Raw genomic sequence first — 18,561 nt, forward strand, 5'->3', positions numbered from 1 at the left:
ACTGCTCGAATGAATCACTAAGGTTTCCTTTGCATATCATGTGGTATCAAATCCGTTGTTGTGCCACTGTAATACATGAGAATTAGATCCATAATGTACACCAATAATGTCCGAATTGGTAAATTCATAAAAAACACCTGTAATCTATCATTTAAGGAAGATTCTCTTCTATAGAATGGAGTACTAAGAATGTCACTGCTTGGAGGAGAAGATGCTAGAGTTGACATCTTGTTGCATTGAACATCAAATTGTTTCAACACTTCTCGATATTCATTGATTGTTTTTTCAACAATAAGGTTCTTCTTTTTTGAAGATTTTTCTTTCTTAACCTTTTTAGGCTGATCCTCCTTATCAAGTTCTGCAGGCTTTCCAGAAGGTGTTCCTACAACTTCTTTTACAGCATTGTTCATGTTGTTAATGGTTTCTTTAAAAACAGATAACAATTCTCGTGTTTGTGTGAGAAGAGTGTATGACAAGGTTTCAGGTGAATCCACCAAATCTTCTGTCACAATTTTCAAATCTTCTTTGATAAGGTTGTGACTGTTATATTTACACGCCCATTCATCCACCTTTTCGAGAGTTCCGATTACTTTTTTAAAACTCAGTTTTGTTTCTTCAACCAGTTTTTGAATAGAGTTTGATAAATTTGGGTCTTTTGTGCCTGCAGAGCATAATGACAATGTGGTTAAAATGTTAGCAAGTTTAAGCTGCAGCTCATAAATTTTCTCAGATCGATTGAAAATTGGTTGCAATTCTTCATTTCTTTGTATGTGTGGAGTAATAAAAATATTGTTTCCAATTGAACTATCAGCTCCATGATATTTAGCGATTTCTCGTTCACGCTCTGTTCTGGAATTGGTTTTGGCAATAGTAAATAACTGTCCAATGATCGAATCAAGTAAATCATAGAGGTAAAACACAGAGACAGATCTCAATATCGCCTTGATCACTTGAGAAATCCAAGGAATGTCTGATATAGGTGGAGTAGAACTATTTGGAATTTGTTGCAACCTTCTGATGTTCGACGTTTTTAACATCATAAATAAATTTCCAATGGATTCTACGTTGAATGCATTGAAAAATGTATAGTAGAATCCAGAAACAATGAGATGAATAATTCTGAACGACTTTCTTTTAATCATGTTCAAAGTATCTATATGATCATCATTTTCCATTCTTCTTAACTGAATAGCTGTTTCAATAATTTCATTTAAATACTGCTTTCTTTCTCGCAAATTTAAAAAATCTTTCCAATAGTAATTTTCATGATCATAATTTTCAAAATGTTCCAAATTGTTCTTTTTGATTCTAATTTCCTGATTTGTAGAATTAAAAGAAATTTTCAATTCTCCAATTTCATGGTTTAAATAATTACATAAATCTCTTCTCAAAATCTCGGCTAATTTTTCATATCTCATCAAGTATTGATTTCGGGATTGCCTTCGATATAATTTATCCAACAAAAAGGAAATGAAACAAATGATACCATCATCCAATGAAATGCTCCAGAAAAGAGAAAGAAACCGTTTGCCAAAAACAGGAGTAGATCCACCTAGAAAAGAAGAGGGCCATCCTGCAGAAGAATTGATTGAGTAAGCTCCTGATGAATACATTTTTTTCGAATCAAGTCAATTAATTAAAATAAAGATGTTGAAAGAATTAGTTGTTGCAATTCATCACATTCTTTAGAGAATTTGACAATAATTTACTGTTGTTTTAACAACATTTCTAAAATGGCCATTCTCATAAACATGCCATTATTCATTTGTCTGAAATATGCTGCTCTTTCATCAGAGTCAATAGCTTCATCGAGTTCATCCACACGAGGTAATGGATGCATAATGATTGGAACATGAGAATTTCTAGAAGTATTCAAATGTTCTTTCTTTAAACAGAATGAAGATTTCAACTTTAAATATTGCTCTTCGTTTTCGAATCTTTCTTTTTGTAATCGAGTGACATAAATAACATCCAATTCATTCATAATTTCAGGTGTTAATGATTCAGTCTCAATAAGTGTATGATTGTCACCCAATTGAACACAATCATCAATGACATATTGAGGCATTCTTAAACCTTCAGGAGAAATTAAATAAATTTTCAAAGGTTGATTTCTGAAATAAATGTATAACAATCTCAGTAAAGAATGAACCGTTCGACCAAATTTTAAATCTCCAAATAAACAAATAGTTTGTACTTTAAAATCCATCAACTTTGCCACTCTCTCTTGTTCTTCCTTAATTGTAAATAAATCTAAGAGAGCTTGTGTTGGATGTTCTCCATCACCATCTCCAGCATTAATCAAAGGTTTCGTCAGATATGAAGTCATTTCCTGATGAACTCCTCTCTTGGAATGTCTCATCACAGTTAAATCTCCATATTGTTCCATCACTCGTAACGTATCTTGCAAACTCTCACCCTTTACACTACTACTACTTTGAATGTCCAAAGTGATTGGATTTCCTCCCAATCTCAAGACAGCACTCTGAAAACTACACATGGTTCGAGTCGAAGGTTCAAAAAACAACAAATTGACAATCTTGTTTTTGAGGATGGAATTATATTGGTCATGTTGTTGCTTGATGAAAAAATGTTTGAATTGAGAAGCCCGATGACAAAGGCTTTCGCTGAGCTGCGGGGTGATTTGTTTAATCGTGATGAGATGGGATAATTTGCAGTGGTTTGTTGTACTTTCGGAAGGTTGCATGGTAGTGGATTGGGAAATCATTGTGGTGATGTTTTTGTGTGCTGGTTTGAAAGAAAGGGAAGAGTCTTTTGGTTGTTGAGGAGGAGATGAAGCAGCTGCTTGGATGATTTCAATTCAGCTTTTTTTCCTTTGTGGTTACGAGGTCGGACCAAATTGAGAGTAATTTATTGAAAGCACGTGAACGGATACCTTCTTATTGTAAGCCAATCGGCAACAATAGATAATAATGATGAATATTGGTATCCATCATCACCCAACAGCACTTTTTCTCATTCTTTCATGTGAGAGGAGAGAATATCGCGATAAATCAGAGTGAACACAGGGCTCCTTTCTCGCATTGCGTATGAGGTTGGAGAATTGTGTGTACACATCCTCATGAGAGAGCTTTCAACACATTAATTTGGTGGGTACCAATATTCATCCGAGACGAGATTACAACAAACGTTGGACACCATAAAACCTGCAAGAATTGTTTGAAATTCAAAATCCTCCTCTCGAAAAAAGAGAGCAAAGCCAAGGAGTAACCCTTCTTTCGAGAGAGTTCATCATCATCGTGTACATATCCCTCTTTCAGCTTGTTCTTTCCGACATTAGAACTGTGTGAGTTTAGACTATTAAAGGTAGGTAATCTTTTTTTCCGCTTGTAACATTGTGATGATTCATCGTGGAATAACACCATCTGTTATTATTCCTACCTTACATTTCAACAACCATTCTCTCAACTGGTGGTGGTGGTGATTGCAATAATAATACCATCATTCAACATTGTTGAATTTCCTAATATATGACTCCGATGATGGCTATTGATGCATTCATTGAACCTTTGCCAAGCTTGCAGAAAAAAAACACATTGGACTTTCACTCTCGAGTTATTATACATCGAGCATTTTCAAGCAAACCCTAATCACAACAACAACAACACATAGGAAATGTATCCTTCGTCCTCTCCCTCCAACAAGTCTTTCATGAGTTATTACAGTCCAAAGATGGGCTCTACTCCTCCACACCCTTCCTCTCACATCTCTTCTCATCACCATCAGTACCACCATCACCACCATTCTTCTCATGCTCACCATAGTAGTCCTTCTTCGACCAACTCAGCCTTGAACAGCTTGTTGAATTCAGCACAAGCATTGTTGTCTCCGAATGCTGCAAGCAGTACTTATTCGTCATTGATGAGTGGTGGTACTCAATCGCCTCAGCAACCTCAATCCTCTCAGGTTGTGAGCAGTGGTGTGTTAAATCCAATCACCACCAAATTCGGACCTCACATATTTGATAGTTATTTGGAATTGAAGGATGGTACAAGATATTATGGTAAAGCTTTTGGAGCTACCAAGTGCATGAATGAAAAGGACACCAATTGGGATTCAGCATTCTCTGTGAGCGGTGAATGTGTTTTTACCACTGCAATGGTTGGTTATCCAGAGTCTTTGACTGATCCATCCTATCAAGGACAAATATTGGTGTTGACTTTTCCACTTGTGGGTAATTATGGAGCTCCTCCATTCAAGAAAAATCAATTACCTTCAACAGCTACTATGAGCAATACTATGGCCAATGAATACGTTGATGATTATGGTTTGTTACCTCGTTTAGAGAGTGATAGAATTCACATTAGAGGATTAATTGTTCAAGATTATTCTCAAAATTATTCTCATTATGAAGCAATTTGTTCACTTCATCGTTGGTTACAAGAATATAATATTCCAGGTATTTATCATGTCGATACAAGAGCCATCACAAAAAAGTTAAGAAATGAACGCTCTATGCTTGGTAGAATTGTCACAGACATCAATGCTTCTGATGAAATGATCAAATTAGGTAAAGAGCTTCGTTGGTATGATCCAGGTACAGATCCAGATATTATTAAGCAAGTAACATGTAAGGAAGTCAAGGTATATGGTCATGGAAACACCTTTAAGGTTATTGCAATTGATTGTGGAATGAAATATAACATTATAAGAGAGCTAGTCAAGAGAGACATTGAATTGGAGGTAGTTCCTTTCAATTATAATTGGGTAGAGGAGGTTGCTCAATTAGATGGCCTATTTATCAGCAATGGTCCAGGTAACCCAAACAATTTTGTTTCTACAATTGAATATTTAAAGGATTACATTAGAATGGCCTCAGCAAAAGAATTACCAATGATTCCTATTTTTGGTATTTGTTTGGGCAACCAACTTGTTGGTAAGGCTGTAGGAGCAGCTGTTTACAAATTGCCATTTGGTAATCGTGGTCACAATCAACCTGTCATTGACCAATTAACCAGAAAATGTTTTATAACATCACAAAACCATGGTTATGCTGTGGACAATTCTAGCCTCCCCTATAATTTCAAACCATACTTTATTAACGCAAACGACAATAGTAACGAAGGAATTTATTGCACAAATATGCCTATTTTCACTTCGCAATTCCACCCTGAAGCCAAAGGAGGACCAGAGGATACCTTCTTCCTATTCGACCAATTTGTTGACTTGATGAAATTGAAGATTAATGGAAAATTGTTAGAAGTTACAAACTTCGAGTCTCACTATAGCAAAGTGTTTGTGAGACATCATAAGAACATGAGAACCAAGTTTAATGAGCTTTTGCAATCCATTGAAGACACATCAGACATTAGTACTCCAATTTTCCAACAACAGGAAATGTTGATGAAGAAGAGTATATTCTCTGCTGAATACAAGAGAGATCCTTCACAAAAGAGAGATAAATCAATTTCCAAGAAGCCTCCACTTCCAAAGAAAGTTATTGTTCTCGGAAGCGGTGGTCTTCAAATTGGACAAGCAGGTGAATTTGATTACAGTGGATCACAATGCATTAAGGCTCTTAAAGAAGAAGGAATCTTTACAATTTTAATTAATCCAAATATTGCTACAGTTCAGACATCGAAGGAGCTTGCCGATCAAGTGTACTTTGGTCCAGTAACTCCAGATTTTGTTGAAAAAGTTATTGAGAAGGAAGCTGCAGATGGATTGTTACTTTCATTTGGAGGTCAGACTGCACTCAACTGTGGTGTTCAATTGCATAAGAGTGGTATTTTGGAAAAATTAGGATGTAGAGTGTTAGGTACACCAGTTCAATCCATTATTGACACTGAAGACAGAGATATTTTCAACCAAAAGATGAGAGAAATTGGTCAACCAGTTGCTGATTCAAGTGCATGTGACAATGTCGAAGAAGCCATTGTTAGTGCACACAAAATTGGATTCCCAGTCATCGTGAGAGCTGCTTTCGCTTTGGGTGGCCTTGGCTCAGGTTTTGCCAATGATGAAAGGGAGCTAAGAGAATTAGCCACTCAAGCTCTAAGCTCATCGCCTCAAATTCTTGTGGAAAAGAGTGTTAAAGGATGGAAAGAGATCGAGTATGAAGTTGTGCGAGATATCAACGACAATTGCATTACTGTTTGTAACATGGAAAACTTTGATCCTGTTGGTATCCATACTGGAGAATCTATTGTGGTTGCTCCTTCCCAAACCCTCAATAATGATGAATATCACATGCTCAGAACTGCGGCTATTAAGGTGATTAGACATTTGGGAATTGTAGGAGAATGCAATATTCAATATGCTTTGAATCCTTACAGTAGAGAATATGTGATTATTGAAGTCAATGCTCGTCTTAGTAGAAGTTCTGCCTTAGCAAGCAAAGCCACTGGATATCCTCTTGCTTTTGTGGCTGCTAAACTCGCTTTGGGAATGGAATTAATTGATATTAAGAACTCTGTCACAAAGGAAACTACGGCATGTTTTGAACCAGCTCTTGATTATTGTGTTGTCAAAATGCCAAGATGGGATTTGAAAAAGTTTGTTCGTGTCTCTACAAACATTGGAAGTGCAATGAAGAGTGTTGGTGAAGTCATGGCCATTGGTCGTAACTTTGAAGAAGCCATTCAAAAAGCCATTCGTATGGTCAACACTAGCCATAGAGGATTTGAAACCACTGGATCTTTGTTTGATTATGAAAAGTTATTGAGGTCCATTCCAAATAACATTGTTCAACCAAATAGCAATCCATTTGCTATTCCTACTGTTATCAATGCTAAGGAAGAAGTTAAACAGAGAGTCATTAGAGAATTGTTACACCCAACAGATCAAAGAATTTTCGCCATTGCTCTTGCCATGGATTTATTTGACATGACTGTAGACCAAATTCATCAATTCACACAAATTGACCGTTGGTTTTTATACAAGCTCAATAACATTGTACAAACCAGAAAGGCACTCAAAGGAGTTGGCAAATATATGCACTCTCCTGTTGACATTCCTTACCCTCTCTTAATTCTTTCCAAGCAACAAGGTTTCTCCGATTTGCAAATTGCATCTTATCTTCCAAACTCTCTATTCCATAACTTTGTTCCAGATTCATCATTCCCTTACAAATTGTCATCAAAAGATAAATTGACAAATACTGATAAGGAATTGATCATTAGATATGTTAGAAAGTACATTCACAAGATACAACCTATTGTTAAGCAAATTGATACCTTGGCAGCAGAGTATCCTGCTCAAACTAATTATCTCTATACAACTTATAATGCTGGTATTAATAGTATTGCATTGCCAGATGAGGAAAACAATTCCAAGTTTGTTTATCCTGATCATCATCTTCATCATGACGTTTCATTTAACGACAAGGGCATTATGGTTTTGGGAAGTGGAGTTTATAGAATTGGTAGTAGCGTAGAATTTGATTATTGTGGTGTCATGTGTATTCGTGAGTTAAGAAGATTAGGTTTTAAGACAGTCATGATTAATTACAATCCAGAGACTGTTTCTACTGATTATGACGAACCTGATCGTCTTTACTTTGAAGAATTGAGTCTTGAAAGAGTTATGGATATTTATGAACAAGAAACATGTTACGGTGCTATCATTAGCGTTGGAGGTCAACAACCAAATAATATTGCTCTTCCTCTCGACAAACAATGCAATGTGAATATTCTTGGAACAAGTTCTGATTCCATTGACTCGTGTGAAGACAGAAATAAGTTCAGTCAGCTTTTGGATTCTCTTGTTGATAACAGAGGAGAAAAACTTGTTTATCAACCTGAATGGGCTGCTTTGACAACTGTTGAAGACGCTCTTTATTTTGCCAATAAGGTTCAATACCCTGTTCTGATTAGACCAAGTTATGTATTGAGTGGCGCAGCTATGAATGTAGCATACTCAGACACTGAACTGTTACAACAATTGTACGAAGCTGCTGACGTTTCAAGTGAACATCCCGTCGTCATTTCCAAATTCTATGAGAACGCCAAAGAAATTGAAATTGATGGTGTTGCTCAAAATGGTTTTATCATTGTGGATGCTATCAGTGAACACGTAGAAAGAGCAGGAACACACAGTGGAGATGCCACTTTAATTTGTCCACCTTACAGCTTGAGTTTTGACATTCAAGACCTTATTCGAGAAAAGGCAGCCCTTATTGCCAAAGCACTCAACATTAGTGGACCATTTAATATGCAATTCCTCTTTGATAATGAACTTCCACATGACAGTGCAAACAATACTCAACCATCTTCATGGAGTGACGAAGAGGAGGATCCACAAGAAGAAGCCCTCAAGTTATATAGAAGTCTTTCAAAGAGATTGAGAGTGATTGAATGTAATTTGAGAGCTTCTAGATCATTCCCATTTGTATCCAAGACTCTTGATTTGGACTTTATTGCCTTAGCAGCAAAAGTTTTCACAAACACATTCCTTTTACCTTCTAATATTGAACAAGTGACATCCAAACAAAAGGTACCCACTCAAAATTATTACGAGCAAATGAACTTACTGAACGAAATTGCTCAACTACGTTCCAACAATCAACAACATCATACTCCAAATCACAAAGTTGCATTGATTGACAAATCCTCAATGACCTATGAATCCATTCAAAGAAAACGTTTTTGCAAGTCATTCTATGGATGCAAGACTCCAATGTTTTCATTCAAGCGATTGGCTGATTGTGATCCTAAATTAGGTGTTGAAATGGCAAGTACAGGTGAAGTAGCATGTTTCGGACAAACAGTTAGAGATGCATTCTTAAAGGGCATGAGCAGTGCATTCCCCAATTTACCAACTTCATTGGATCACCGTAGTAAGAGTGTACTGATTGCCTCATTCCCTCACTCAACAAAGGCCAATATGGAGTTAATTAATCATTTACTTCAATCCATTTACATTTTATATCAACACTTACGTTATACCATTTATGTATCCCCCTACGTTGCTGAGAAATTGTCTCAAAACTTACCTCAACTCAAATATCACGTTCTGCAGTTGCAACAATATGTGCCTCTTGACGAAAGAGGAATTTGTCTTGCTAGCCAATTGAGGTTAGATGAAGAAGCTGAAATTTTGAAGAAGATTGGTTCTGATATTAGTATGATTGTAGATGTTCCATTCCCAGACAACAATCAAAAATTGAAGGAGCAACATTATCTCATCAGAAGAAAAGCCATCAACTATGACAGACATTTGTTTAACAATTATGAAGTGTTCAATTTATATGTCAAGTGTTTGAAGGATCTGAAAGACAAGAAGCAAAATTTAGACACCTTAAATGTCAATCCATACTCACGCTACCTTGATGTTCAAGCATCCGATTTGAGACTTTGATAAAATAAACAATCAATGAATTTCTCCAAACTTAACTTCAAATAAAGACAAGAATCTTTTTTAATCATGTGTGAAATTATGGAGTGGAATATATACAACTTGGGTTGTATAGGCCAATAATTGGAAATACAGGAGTAAGGAAAGCGGATGGCTATGTTTCATACAATCCAACGAAAAAGCAAAACTTTAATAATAATAGCTCTTCTTGACTGCTGGCTTCAATATTTGGAATGAACACATCAATGTTTCATCAACGGACATCATGGCGCCTGCATTATCAAATTCGTTACAGTAGTTTGGTGCACTGAAAATCGTCACCAATTGTCTTTTGGCGAAGAATTTATATCCATCTTCCACCACTTGGTGAGCACGACAAACAAGATCCAAATCGTGTTTTTTCAGGAATTTTTCTACAACATCACTTCCAAAAGTAAATGATACTCCTCTATCATTTTCTCCCCATCCTTGAATTCCTTCTTCAGGATCACTCCACAATAAATCGCAAAGTAAACCGCTATCTGGTACATCACTAAAATATCGTTCGTACATTCATTGCTGCAGTAAAATCGCGCATCTACTTACGTTGGACGCATTACTTTTCTAATTTGTTCCATGTTGTGAAGTTCAGGTGACAAGCCACCATGCATACAGAATATTTTCTCATCTATGATTGCTGCAACTGGCATACAATTGAAGCAATCAGTAAAGCTCTTCCATAATCTTATGGAGTATCTCCTTTTACACTCATCATAAAATCCGTAAATTCTGTTAATAGAAGCACACTCTAACAACAACAATAAACATAACAAACATGTTTGATCACTCTACATACCGTGATTACCTCTCAAGAGGAAGAAATTTTCTGGGTATTTGATTTTGTAGGCGAGCAATAGACAGATGGTTTCCAATGACTGCTTTCCTCTGTCAACATAGTCACCTAAAAAGAGATAATTAGCTTCTGGTGGGAATCCTCCATATTCAAACAATCTCAATAGATCATAATATTGCCCGTGAACATCTCCGCATATTTTAATAGGTGCTTCGAGCTCCAGCAATGGAGGTTGAGATATGAATATTTCCCTAGATTTTAATATTAATTGTTTGATTTCGTTTTCAGTTAGGTTCACTAGTACGCACAGAGTATAATGATGATGAGTTCGTCAAATGATTACAATACCGAAAATACAAACCTTGTTTTCCAGGTCGAGAACCTCTAACCTCCAACAATTTGAAAATGATACCATCAATATCGATGTCTGTTGGTGTTGTGGGAGTGGACATGATGCTGTATATATGTATTTACGAAAGTGAAAGTGATTGCGTCGTTAAATTAAAAGTGGAAGATATCAGCAACAAATAAAAAAACGTCGCCTGATGATGAGTTTGTTGTTGTTGTATATGTGTATTTACTCAAACAAGATTCCAACAACGTTCAATGTAGTGGGAATGTTTTAGTTTGGATGATGATAAAAAAAACAAATGTAACAGCTGCGGTGATGATGGTGTATTCTTTGCAGCGCTGGAGAGAGAGGAGAGATGGCTGGGATGAGCAGCGCCGATTCGATTTTTTTTTGGATGCGTATCGCGCCAATTTAACGGTTGACCATTACAATTTTGGTCATGACATTCCTTATCATCCCATCATCATTCGATGGGTCTAATAACTTCATGGTGTTAGTTAGGGTGTACAGCTTCAAAGTCTTCACCATCCTGGATTGGTCCCAAGAATTCATTGCAAATAGAGCTCGACCGAGTTCAATTCTTACATTTTTAAAAAAAATGAAGGACTCAAAGAAGGCTGTTTGTTTGTCGATCGTGTTAGGGTTGGCTTGTGTGGCGTTGTATGCCTTCATCATCATGGCCTCCATGATTGCCCTAAAGACTCCGGTGAAGGAAGGAAGGCTGACCTACACAGGATATTTGAACAGCAAGTAGAAATGTAGACATTCACCACTTGGATTATTGGGGAAAAGCGTTCTAATTGGCTCTCATCAATCCCGATCATATGTATCTTTGAAGCTTACCTATCTCTAATTCCTGTTATTCCGCTATAATGCATAGATGACCTCTAAAATCAAAATGGAAAATTACGATTTTGACTTCTTTTCGATTTATATGTCGTGTTGCTTGATTGAGTCTAGCTTGTTTTGTATCGTTTCCACTATTCAAATTTGCGTTTATTAATATTGAACAATTTTCAACTTCAACAAAACAACACCACATACACATCAAAGAAAATGGTTGAATCAAGATTTGCCAACAAACAAGAAGATATCACAGTCAACAAGGAAGGTCCAAGTCAGATCCAAGAGGAGACAGACCGTAAAAAGAGAGTCTTGAAAGAAAATCTTCGTCAATTATACTTTCCCGGAAAAAGGATATTCAACACCAGTTTATTTATCGTTGGATTGGCCTTTATCGCCAATGCTGTTTTACTCTATGTGGATACGTTAACCACAATTCTTCATGCTGACATTTTCTTTGGATTTTCAAAGCAAGGAAGAAATGATCACTTGCAAAGATCTTCAGCCGTTCTTGGTTTTGTAGTCGGTATGTTTATGATATCATTTCATGAGGCACTCATTTCAATGATATCCACAAAATATTTGCACCATTGCCTCATCACATTATTTTCAAAACTGAAGGATTCTTGAACTTGTATTGTGCCAGCATTGAGAAGAACAAGGCCCTCACCACTTACACGCTTTTTGCAGATGGCTTTTCAATTCTTCACTATCTCGCTGAAACTTTCTATTTCAAGAGCATTCGTTATGAATACACCGCATTGGTGACTGTATTCTTGTTGTTCAACTTCATTTGGGCTGTTCGTAATTACTATTATGAATTAAGATTGGTCCAAGAAAAGAAGATTAATCAACAACGTGGACGAGAAACTCAGCAAGAAGACATTTATGTACATGAGGATTAATTCATTTGTGTTGTACGATTCCACTCACTGCAAGATGTTGTTGATGAAGACGAAATACCATCCAACAGATTGTAAATAAAATTATTCACAGCATTCTTACGTGTTAATGGTAGAAAGTGTCCTGATGATTTCAATACACGCAAATGGTAATTGGTGTTGTTTGGGCGGATGTTTTCTTCCACAAACTTTTCACAGAGAGAGGATTGAATCAAATAGTCGTGATCTCCGTGTATCTATGAGCATTACAAGATACATTCATTGTGGTGGTTGAATCGGCCATGAGAGGATGAAAGGTATGGTTGCAACAGATCACACAAATTGATTTTTACAAGTATGGCATTGTAAATAAAACACAACAAACACAAATGTCAAATCGCATCATCAAGAGTTCATTGAATACTTCTTCTACCACCCACTAATACCACTACTTACATGAAAGATTGGAATTTGATTCTCAGTGAAAATGGTCCATTTCACATGATCCTCTTGTCCCTCTTCAGAACTAAAATTAAATTCAGCCTTCAACATTTGAATGACAAACTCAGGATCCTTATCCACCATCATGTTCTTCAACAAGCTCTGATATTCCTCCATTACCTTTTGGTCTTGATTCCACAAACTTCTCAACACACTTTTCTCCATCCACGCACTCACAGCACTATTGGACCATAAATAAATTTTCACAATCAATTCAAATATAAAAGTGGGAAGATAATTCATGACCATTCGTTTCAAGTTCATGTAATATAGATCGACACAGTGAGTAAATGAAGGACAACTTCCAATGAGTAAAATTCCTTTTAACATTTTTGGATTTGTTGAACTTTTTAACAATTCCTGAGCGAGAAGAATTGAGATCATTCCACCCACACAAAATCCACCCACAAGAAATCCTTCAAAAACAGAATTATTCTTAATTTCTTCACTACAAATAGTGTTCATTTGACGAGCAAGTTGTTGAGCATAACTGTGTAAGGTCAATTTGGAATTTTCCATTTCTTTCAATTTTTCTAAATCAATCGTTTCAATTAAATTTCCAAAAACTTTTGTTTGATGATTAAAAATTCGATGATCTGTAAAGAGTGATGGAATTAAAAAGATGATAATTTTGCGCAATTTCCTTGTTTCAAATTGGTTGGTTGTTGTTGCATTTTGATCGAAAAAGTCATGAAAATTGTTCAATTCACACAAAGGTTCTTCGTCTGTTCCAAATTTCATACATTCATCATCATCCTTCTCCACACAATTATTGAAAAAGTCATTCTTCTTATTGGTTGGATAAGAAATGTGACAAGTCCATTTCCAAATTAATGATGCTGCTGCTGCTGTTACTGCAACGAATAATGAAGCAGTGAATGTTGTAGTATTTGCTGTGAAATTTGAAAATAATTGAGAAGCATTCCGTAGGGAGTGGAAAACCGAGTTGGAGTCCTGATGATGATGATCAGGATTCAGAAAGGATGAAATTATCATGTTTGTCGATCGGAGAGATGATGTGGATATTATTTTTTGATGAAATCCTCTCATTCACTACTACTGAGAGAGGTCAGTGCCCGCATCATGAGGACATTGTTTCACACCATGGAGGTGGTGGTGGTGATGACGTACTTGTTGTTGCTGTTGAAATAAGATATGAACCTATTTTGGCCTTCCTTCCTCATGCCTTTTGAATTTACACACACATGAAATAATATCTCAGAGATTATTTAATCGTTGAAATCCTTCTACAATTGTTGTACAAGTACTTGTGATGATCAATTCACCTTCTTCTCAGCCACGATCGTGGTGGTGATGGGAGTGGACAAAACTTTTAAGGACTCTTCTCCTAAAGTATCCACTTTGAATGGTTCCATACTTCCCTTGACAGAAAAAGAAGAAGAATTGGAATAACCTCCAATGCAAGTATTGGTGATACCCTTAATGCAAACATATTTTGCAACTTGCCATCCAATAATAACTGCAACCATTACCAAAACAATGATAATGAAAATACAAATCACTGCCTTGTCACAATTAGTTCCTCTAATGAATGCGTTCAATTCTTTTTTAGCTCTCTTCAAACCGTCTCCTAATTCATCCAAATCTTTTTGAATTAAAACCATTCTCTCTGTTTGTTGTTTTAACTTTTCAGCAGCTGCTGCTCCAATTTGAATGGTCTCATCTCCAATTCTAATCATGTTGTCTAACATTTCATTATTCTTGTCATAAATAGTCAAAATTTCATCCACACGAGAGTGACCTTTTTGCATTTGTTTTGGTTGACCATTTCCTCCATCATCATCCATAATAATAGCACCATCTTGTTCATCATAATTTTTATCATTTCTTTTTCCTGATTTCTTTGAACTTGTAGATGTTGTGGTCATTCCATCGTCTGAAGTGGTCTTTGAAATGTTACTACTTGATTTTCTATTTCCAGTCGTGGGAGTAGTTGCTGACAATCCATTGTCACTTCCTGTTGGGGTTGTGACACTTCCTGGAGTCTCTCGATTCTCTTTAATTTGAGTCAAGTCATTGTAACTCTTTGCAATCGCTTGTTCGAGTTTCTTCATTTCCATTTGATATGTTTTTTTCTTATTTCCATTATAGGAAGAGAGATCATCTTTGAGTACATTGATATTCTCTTTTGCTTGTTTGTAGAATTGTTCTGCTTTTTTAATGAGTGTGGCTCGTTGTTCTTTTGAAGTTGCTTTGTGGAGATTGTAAACAGCATCTCGAAGAGATTTTTCCTTATTTTTAATTTCCTATTGTGTGAGTTTTCAAAGAAAGAGAGAAAAAGAACGGAGGAGCGAACAAGATGATGATGATGGTCGAAATGAGAATCGATTCATCATGTGTGTGTTTCATGAGCAAGTTGTTGTTTTGTGTGGTTGTTTCATTTCATCAAAATGGTGTGAAATGTATGTGATCCATTCATTCATTCATTCACAGCACAACAAGTATGGAGCCATTCGATAACATCATCAAGCAGTTGTAGTGTGTTATCGCAATGATGGTTGTATAGGGAACATCATGTCGAAAAGTAGACCAACAATTTTGGAGAAGAATTTTCCCATCATCATCATGTCCATTGAATTTTAATCGTTGAAGAAGAATATATTCATGAATTGTTTTTTTGACCGATCGGACCGATGCATCATCATCACCGAAGGTCATCATCATGATGGGAATGAAAAAACACAAATTGTAAGAAAATGAACGAACGAACGAACGAAAGGACGAACGTTACAAAAAATTGTTGTTGTTGTCCATTTGTTATGATGATTCGTTGAATATGCGATTATTGTTATTAAAGCGAAATTGCGATGAGACCCATCAGCCAAACATCAAACTCAGGATACATACATCTAAAAGCACTTCGAAGCCTTCTTCGGCATCACCATCCATACTCAAGCTATCGTCACTGGGCATTTTTTTGGTGGGTGACAACTGACGTGCCAACGTCTCTCTTTTGAATCCAAAACATTTAAGAGGGACTTTGCCATCAAAATGGCCATCCGATTGAATAGCGATTGTTGTTGAGTCATGTGCACGTTTTTCATTTTAAAGCCATCATGTTCTTATCATCATTGATTACATGATATAAAACTTCAAGAACTGAATTTCTAATCCAAATCATGATTACCATTTAAAGCGCTAGTTAAAACAGCATCATGCTCAAACTTGAAATTGAACCATTCTCTCAAAAAATTCAAGAACAATTACATTCAAATTTCACACACAAAAAATGTCGACCACAACAATGATCATCACTTCACCCCAAAAAACATTCCATGTTGACCATTACCCGTTCGGGAGATATAAAATCAATGACTCGGAGATTCTGAATATTCTCATCGAAAGTTTGACTTGTTCACATCAACAAGAACAAATCGTGTTAGAAAAAAATTATAATCAAATTCCAGGACTCTTGGGACTTTCAACCATCAATCATCATCATGTAAATGATCACAACCAACATGAAGAAAATTCAAAAATAATAACTTTTTGGAATTGTTGGTACAATCAAGAGGATGAAACAAATCCTTCTTCACCAATTTTACATCCATTCAGTCAACTCCTCACCACTGATTCTCATCCTATGAATAGCAACAATAATATCAACAATAATAATATAGAACATTGTGAAATTATTTCAAATTTATTATTTATTTGTATCATGCATGGTGGATACTTTTCTGGTGGAATTTTTGATTTTGAAAGTGGAAAATGTCTTGTTCATAAAACCTTTTCAAATTATGTCTCACGAAAGAAACAAGGAGGAAGACAATTGTCACACGATATTCAAACAGGTCATAAAGCAAAATCAGCAGGTAGTGAAATTCGAAGAAATCAAGAAAAACAATTTCAAGAAAAATTGCACACTCTATTCACACAACATTGGAGAAGATATTTTGTGGAGGGATTTCCTGTCACATCATCCTTGTCAGAGAATATGCAATCCAACAAGAAGAATCAACAAGAATTACCTCGTTCAGAACTGAACACTACCACCATAGCAAGTAATGTCACTTTTCAAAAAGTATTTGCTTCCATGGTGTATTGTCCAGGTTCTCTGAATCGTGACATGATTGAGAATTTATTGTGGAATGAACTTGGCGCCAAAAATATTCCCATTCGAAATGTTCCATTTCAAGTTCCAAAACCAAATTTTATGAACTTGTTGACAACTTTTGAAAAACTCTGTTCCGTACATATTTGCTCTCGAAAAGAAGAGTTACTCTTGAAGAATGATGAATGGATGAATCATGGTGATTTGAATTCAATATCACTGCTTCGAAACCTTTCAGAAAATTCTTCAACGGATGAAGAAGAACAAGTTTCAAGTCATGACGAAGAAGAAGACAATACCTCTGATGCAAAAATTCGAAAAGAACAACGATTGACTGAAGAATATTTGAGAAATTATCCAAGTCCATTATCACCTCTCTCTTCTTCGAATGAGGATCATGCAGAGAATTTTATTCAATCTCCAAAATCACCACTTTCACCTCTTCTTCAATTCTTTGGATTTACAGACAAACATTCATCCACTACTACTTCCACTACTCGACCTGTTCATCGATCCAATAAGAATAACATTGGTCTCAATTCCACACTGAATCAAGGACAACCAATTTTATATTCCACCATGAAAAAGAACCATTCTAAAAAAAAATCAAAAAAAGGAATCGATTTAAAGACGATTGAGCAATATAGAAATGAAACAGAGATGAGACAACAATCCTTGTTGATTTGGGGAGGTATTTTTGCATTAGCTGCTGCTACCATGGCTATCTATATTTGGAACTTTGCAGAATCTTCCTCTAATAATGATGATTACTATTAATATATATATATATACATACATACATAATATATATATATATACAATTATTATATTACATTTATATTGCCTCAATATTACATCCGTTGTACAACATTAATACAACATTCAATATGGAAGCCTATCCTGAGGTGTTTAAAAATTTTTCACCCTTAAAAAATAACCACCCTCATCCTCATAATGAAATCAAAAACACGATCAATGTGATGGATGGGACTGCCGGGAATTTAGAGGAGAAGCCATCAATGCTAGGCTTGAAAATATGACTTTCATCGGAGGAATATTAGAAAATTACAGATTGGTTCGCACAATAGTCCAAGAAATTGATCCTTCTTGTTTTCATGTGGAAGTGTTGGATGAGGTGTTTTCGTGTTTTATGACTTCGCTTGGAAAAACACCATCATACAGAGGAATTTGAGCGCATGAATGTTGGTGAGAAATTGAGACAGCCTGTATTATTTTCCTATGAGGACAAGGAATGGCAAGGAAAGTTGATATGGAAGAAGTGGATGAATAATGCAGACTCCAATAAGATCTGGAACACTTTTTTGATCAAATTACCAAACAATCGCTACATTTATAACAAGTTACATCAAAACAACAAGGACACCTTAACACAAGTCAGCTGCTACATGAAAGAAAGTTCTATACCTAAACTAACACATGCCATCCAATTTGCACTTATTTCTTTGATGATGATGTCAGTTTGTTGGTCTTTTATTTCGCTGAAAGAAGCAGGTTGAAGATTAAAGTGAAGAGTGAGAAATATAAAGCTTGTCTCCAGATAACGTATGAATATGGATAATTAACACCAGAAATTGGTACTCAAAACAACAGATGAAAGAGCTACTGCAAACCAAAAGGTAAAAAGATCACCGATCACTTGCCTGGAGTTGGCTTGTGAAGGAGTAGTAACAAAAGGTTATAAAAATTGGAGTCATATTCAGCATGTGACACGCTTTTTCAAATTCATCAATAACAATAATTT

The 18,561-nt window shown here is 35.9% G+C and overlaps 8 protein-coding genes across 8 annotated transcripts; 3 read left to right on the forward strand and 5 right to left on the reverse strand.

Moving 5' to 3' along the window:
* Positions 1-17: 17 nt before the first annotated feature.
* FDP41_006700 (uncharacterized protein) lies at positions 18-1,613 on the reverse strand (the record flags this gene model as incomplete). Its single annotated transcript, XM_044710364.1, has 1 exon — positions 18-1,613. One exon carries the CDS (start codon positions 1,611-1,613, stop codon positions 18-20), a length of 1,596 nt encoding a protein of 531 aa, XP_044558803.1.
* Positions 1,614-1,705: 92 nt separating this feature from the next.
* On the reverse strand, positions 1,706-2,500 carry FDP41_006701 (uncharacterized protein; the record flags this gene model as incomplete). Its single annotated transcript, XM_044710365.1, has 1 exon — positions 1,706-2,500. One exon carries the CDS (start codon positions 2,498-2,500, stop codon positions 1,706-1,708), a length of 795 nt encoding a protein of 264 aa, XP_044558804.1.
* A 1,136-nt stretch (positions 2,501-3,636) lies between these two features.
* Positions 3,637-9,318, forward strand: FDP41_006702 (uncharacterized protein; the record flags this gene model as incomplete). The annotated part of the gene is made up of 1 exon (XM_044710366.1): positions 3,637-9,318. The coding sequence occupies one exon, from the start codon at positions 3,637-3,639 to the stop codon at positions 9,316-9,318; it is 5,682 nt and encodes a 1,893-aa protein (XP_044558805.1).
* Positions 9,319-9,504: 186 nt separating this feature from the next.
* Positions 9,505-10,599, reverse strand: FDP41_006703 (uncharacterized protein; the record flags this gene model as incomplete). The annotated part of the gene is made up of 4 exons (XM_044710367.1): positions 9,505-9,847; positions 9,901-10,102; positions 10,151-10,444; positions 10,509-10,599. 4 exons carry the CDS (start codon positions 10,597-10,599, stop codon positions 9,505-9,507), a joined length of 930 nt encoding a protein of 309 aa, XP_044558806.1.
* Positions 10,600-11,555: 956 nt separating this feature from the next.
* Positions 11,556-12,247, forward strand: FDP41_006704 (uncharacterized protein; the record flags this gene model as incomplete). The annotated part of the gene is made up of 2 exons (XM_044710368.1): positions 11,556-11,868; positions 11,964-12,247. The coding sequence occupies 2 exons, from the start codon at positions 11,556-11,558 to the stop codon at positions 12,245-12,247; spliced, it is 597 nt and encodes a 198-aa protein (XP_044558807.1).
* A 96-nt stretch (positions 12,248-12,343) lies between these two features.
* FDP41_006705 (uncharacterized protein) lies at positions 12,344-13,720 on the reverse strand (the record flags this gene model as incomplete). Its single annotated transcript, XM_044710369.1, has 3 exons — positions 12,344-12,368; positions 12,434-12,480; positions 12,680-13,720. The coding sequence occupies 3 exons, from the start codon at positions 13,718-13,720 to the stop codon at positions 12,344-12,346; spliced, it is 1,113 nt and encodes a 370-aa protein (XP_044558808.1).
* A 281-nt stretch (positions 13,721-14,001) lies between these two features.
* FDP41_006706 (uncharacterized protein) lies at positions 14,002-15,658 on the reverse strand (the record flags this gene model as incomplete). Its single annotated transcript, XM_044710370.1, has 2 exons — positions 14,002-14,991; positions 15,593-15,658. 2 exons carry the CDS (start codon positions 15,656-15,658, stop codon positions 14,002-14,004), a joined length of 1,056 nt encoding a protein of 351 aa, XP_044558809.1.
* Positions 15,659-15,974: 316 nt separating this feature from the next.
* FDP41_006707 (uncharacterized protein) lies at positions 15,975-17,576 on the forward strand (the record flags this gene model as incomplete). The annotated part of the gene is made up of 1 exon (XM_044710371.1): positions 15,975-17,576. One exon carries the CDS (start codon positions 15,975-15,977, stop codon positions 17,574-17,576), a length of 1,602 nt encoding a protein of 533 aa, XP_044558810.1.
* Between the last annotated feature and the right edge of the window lie 985 nt (positions 17,577-18,561).

This window comes from Naegleria fowleri, assembly GCF_008403515.1.
Source record: "Naegleria fowleri strain ATCC 30894 chromosome Unknown tig53, whole genome shotgun sequence".
Classification (NCBI taxonomy): domain Eukaryota; phylum Heterolobosea; class Eutetramitea; order Acrasida; family Naegleriidae; genus Naegleria; species Naegleria fowleri.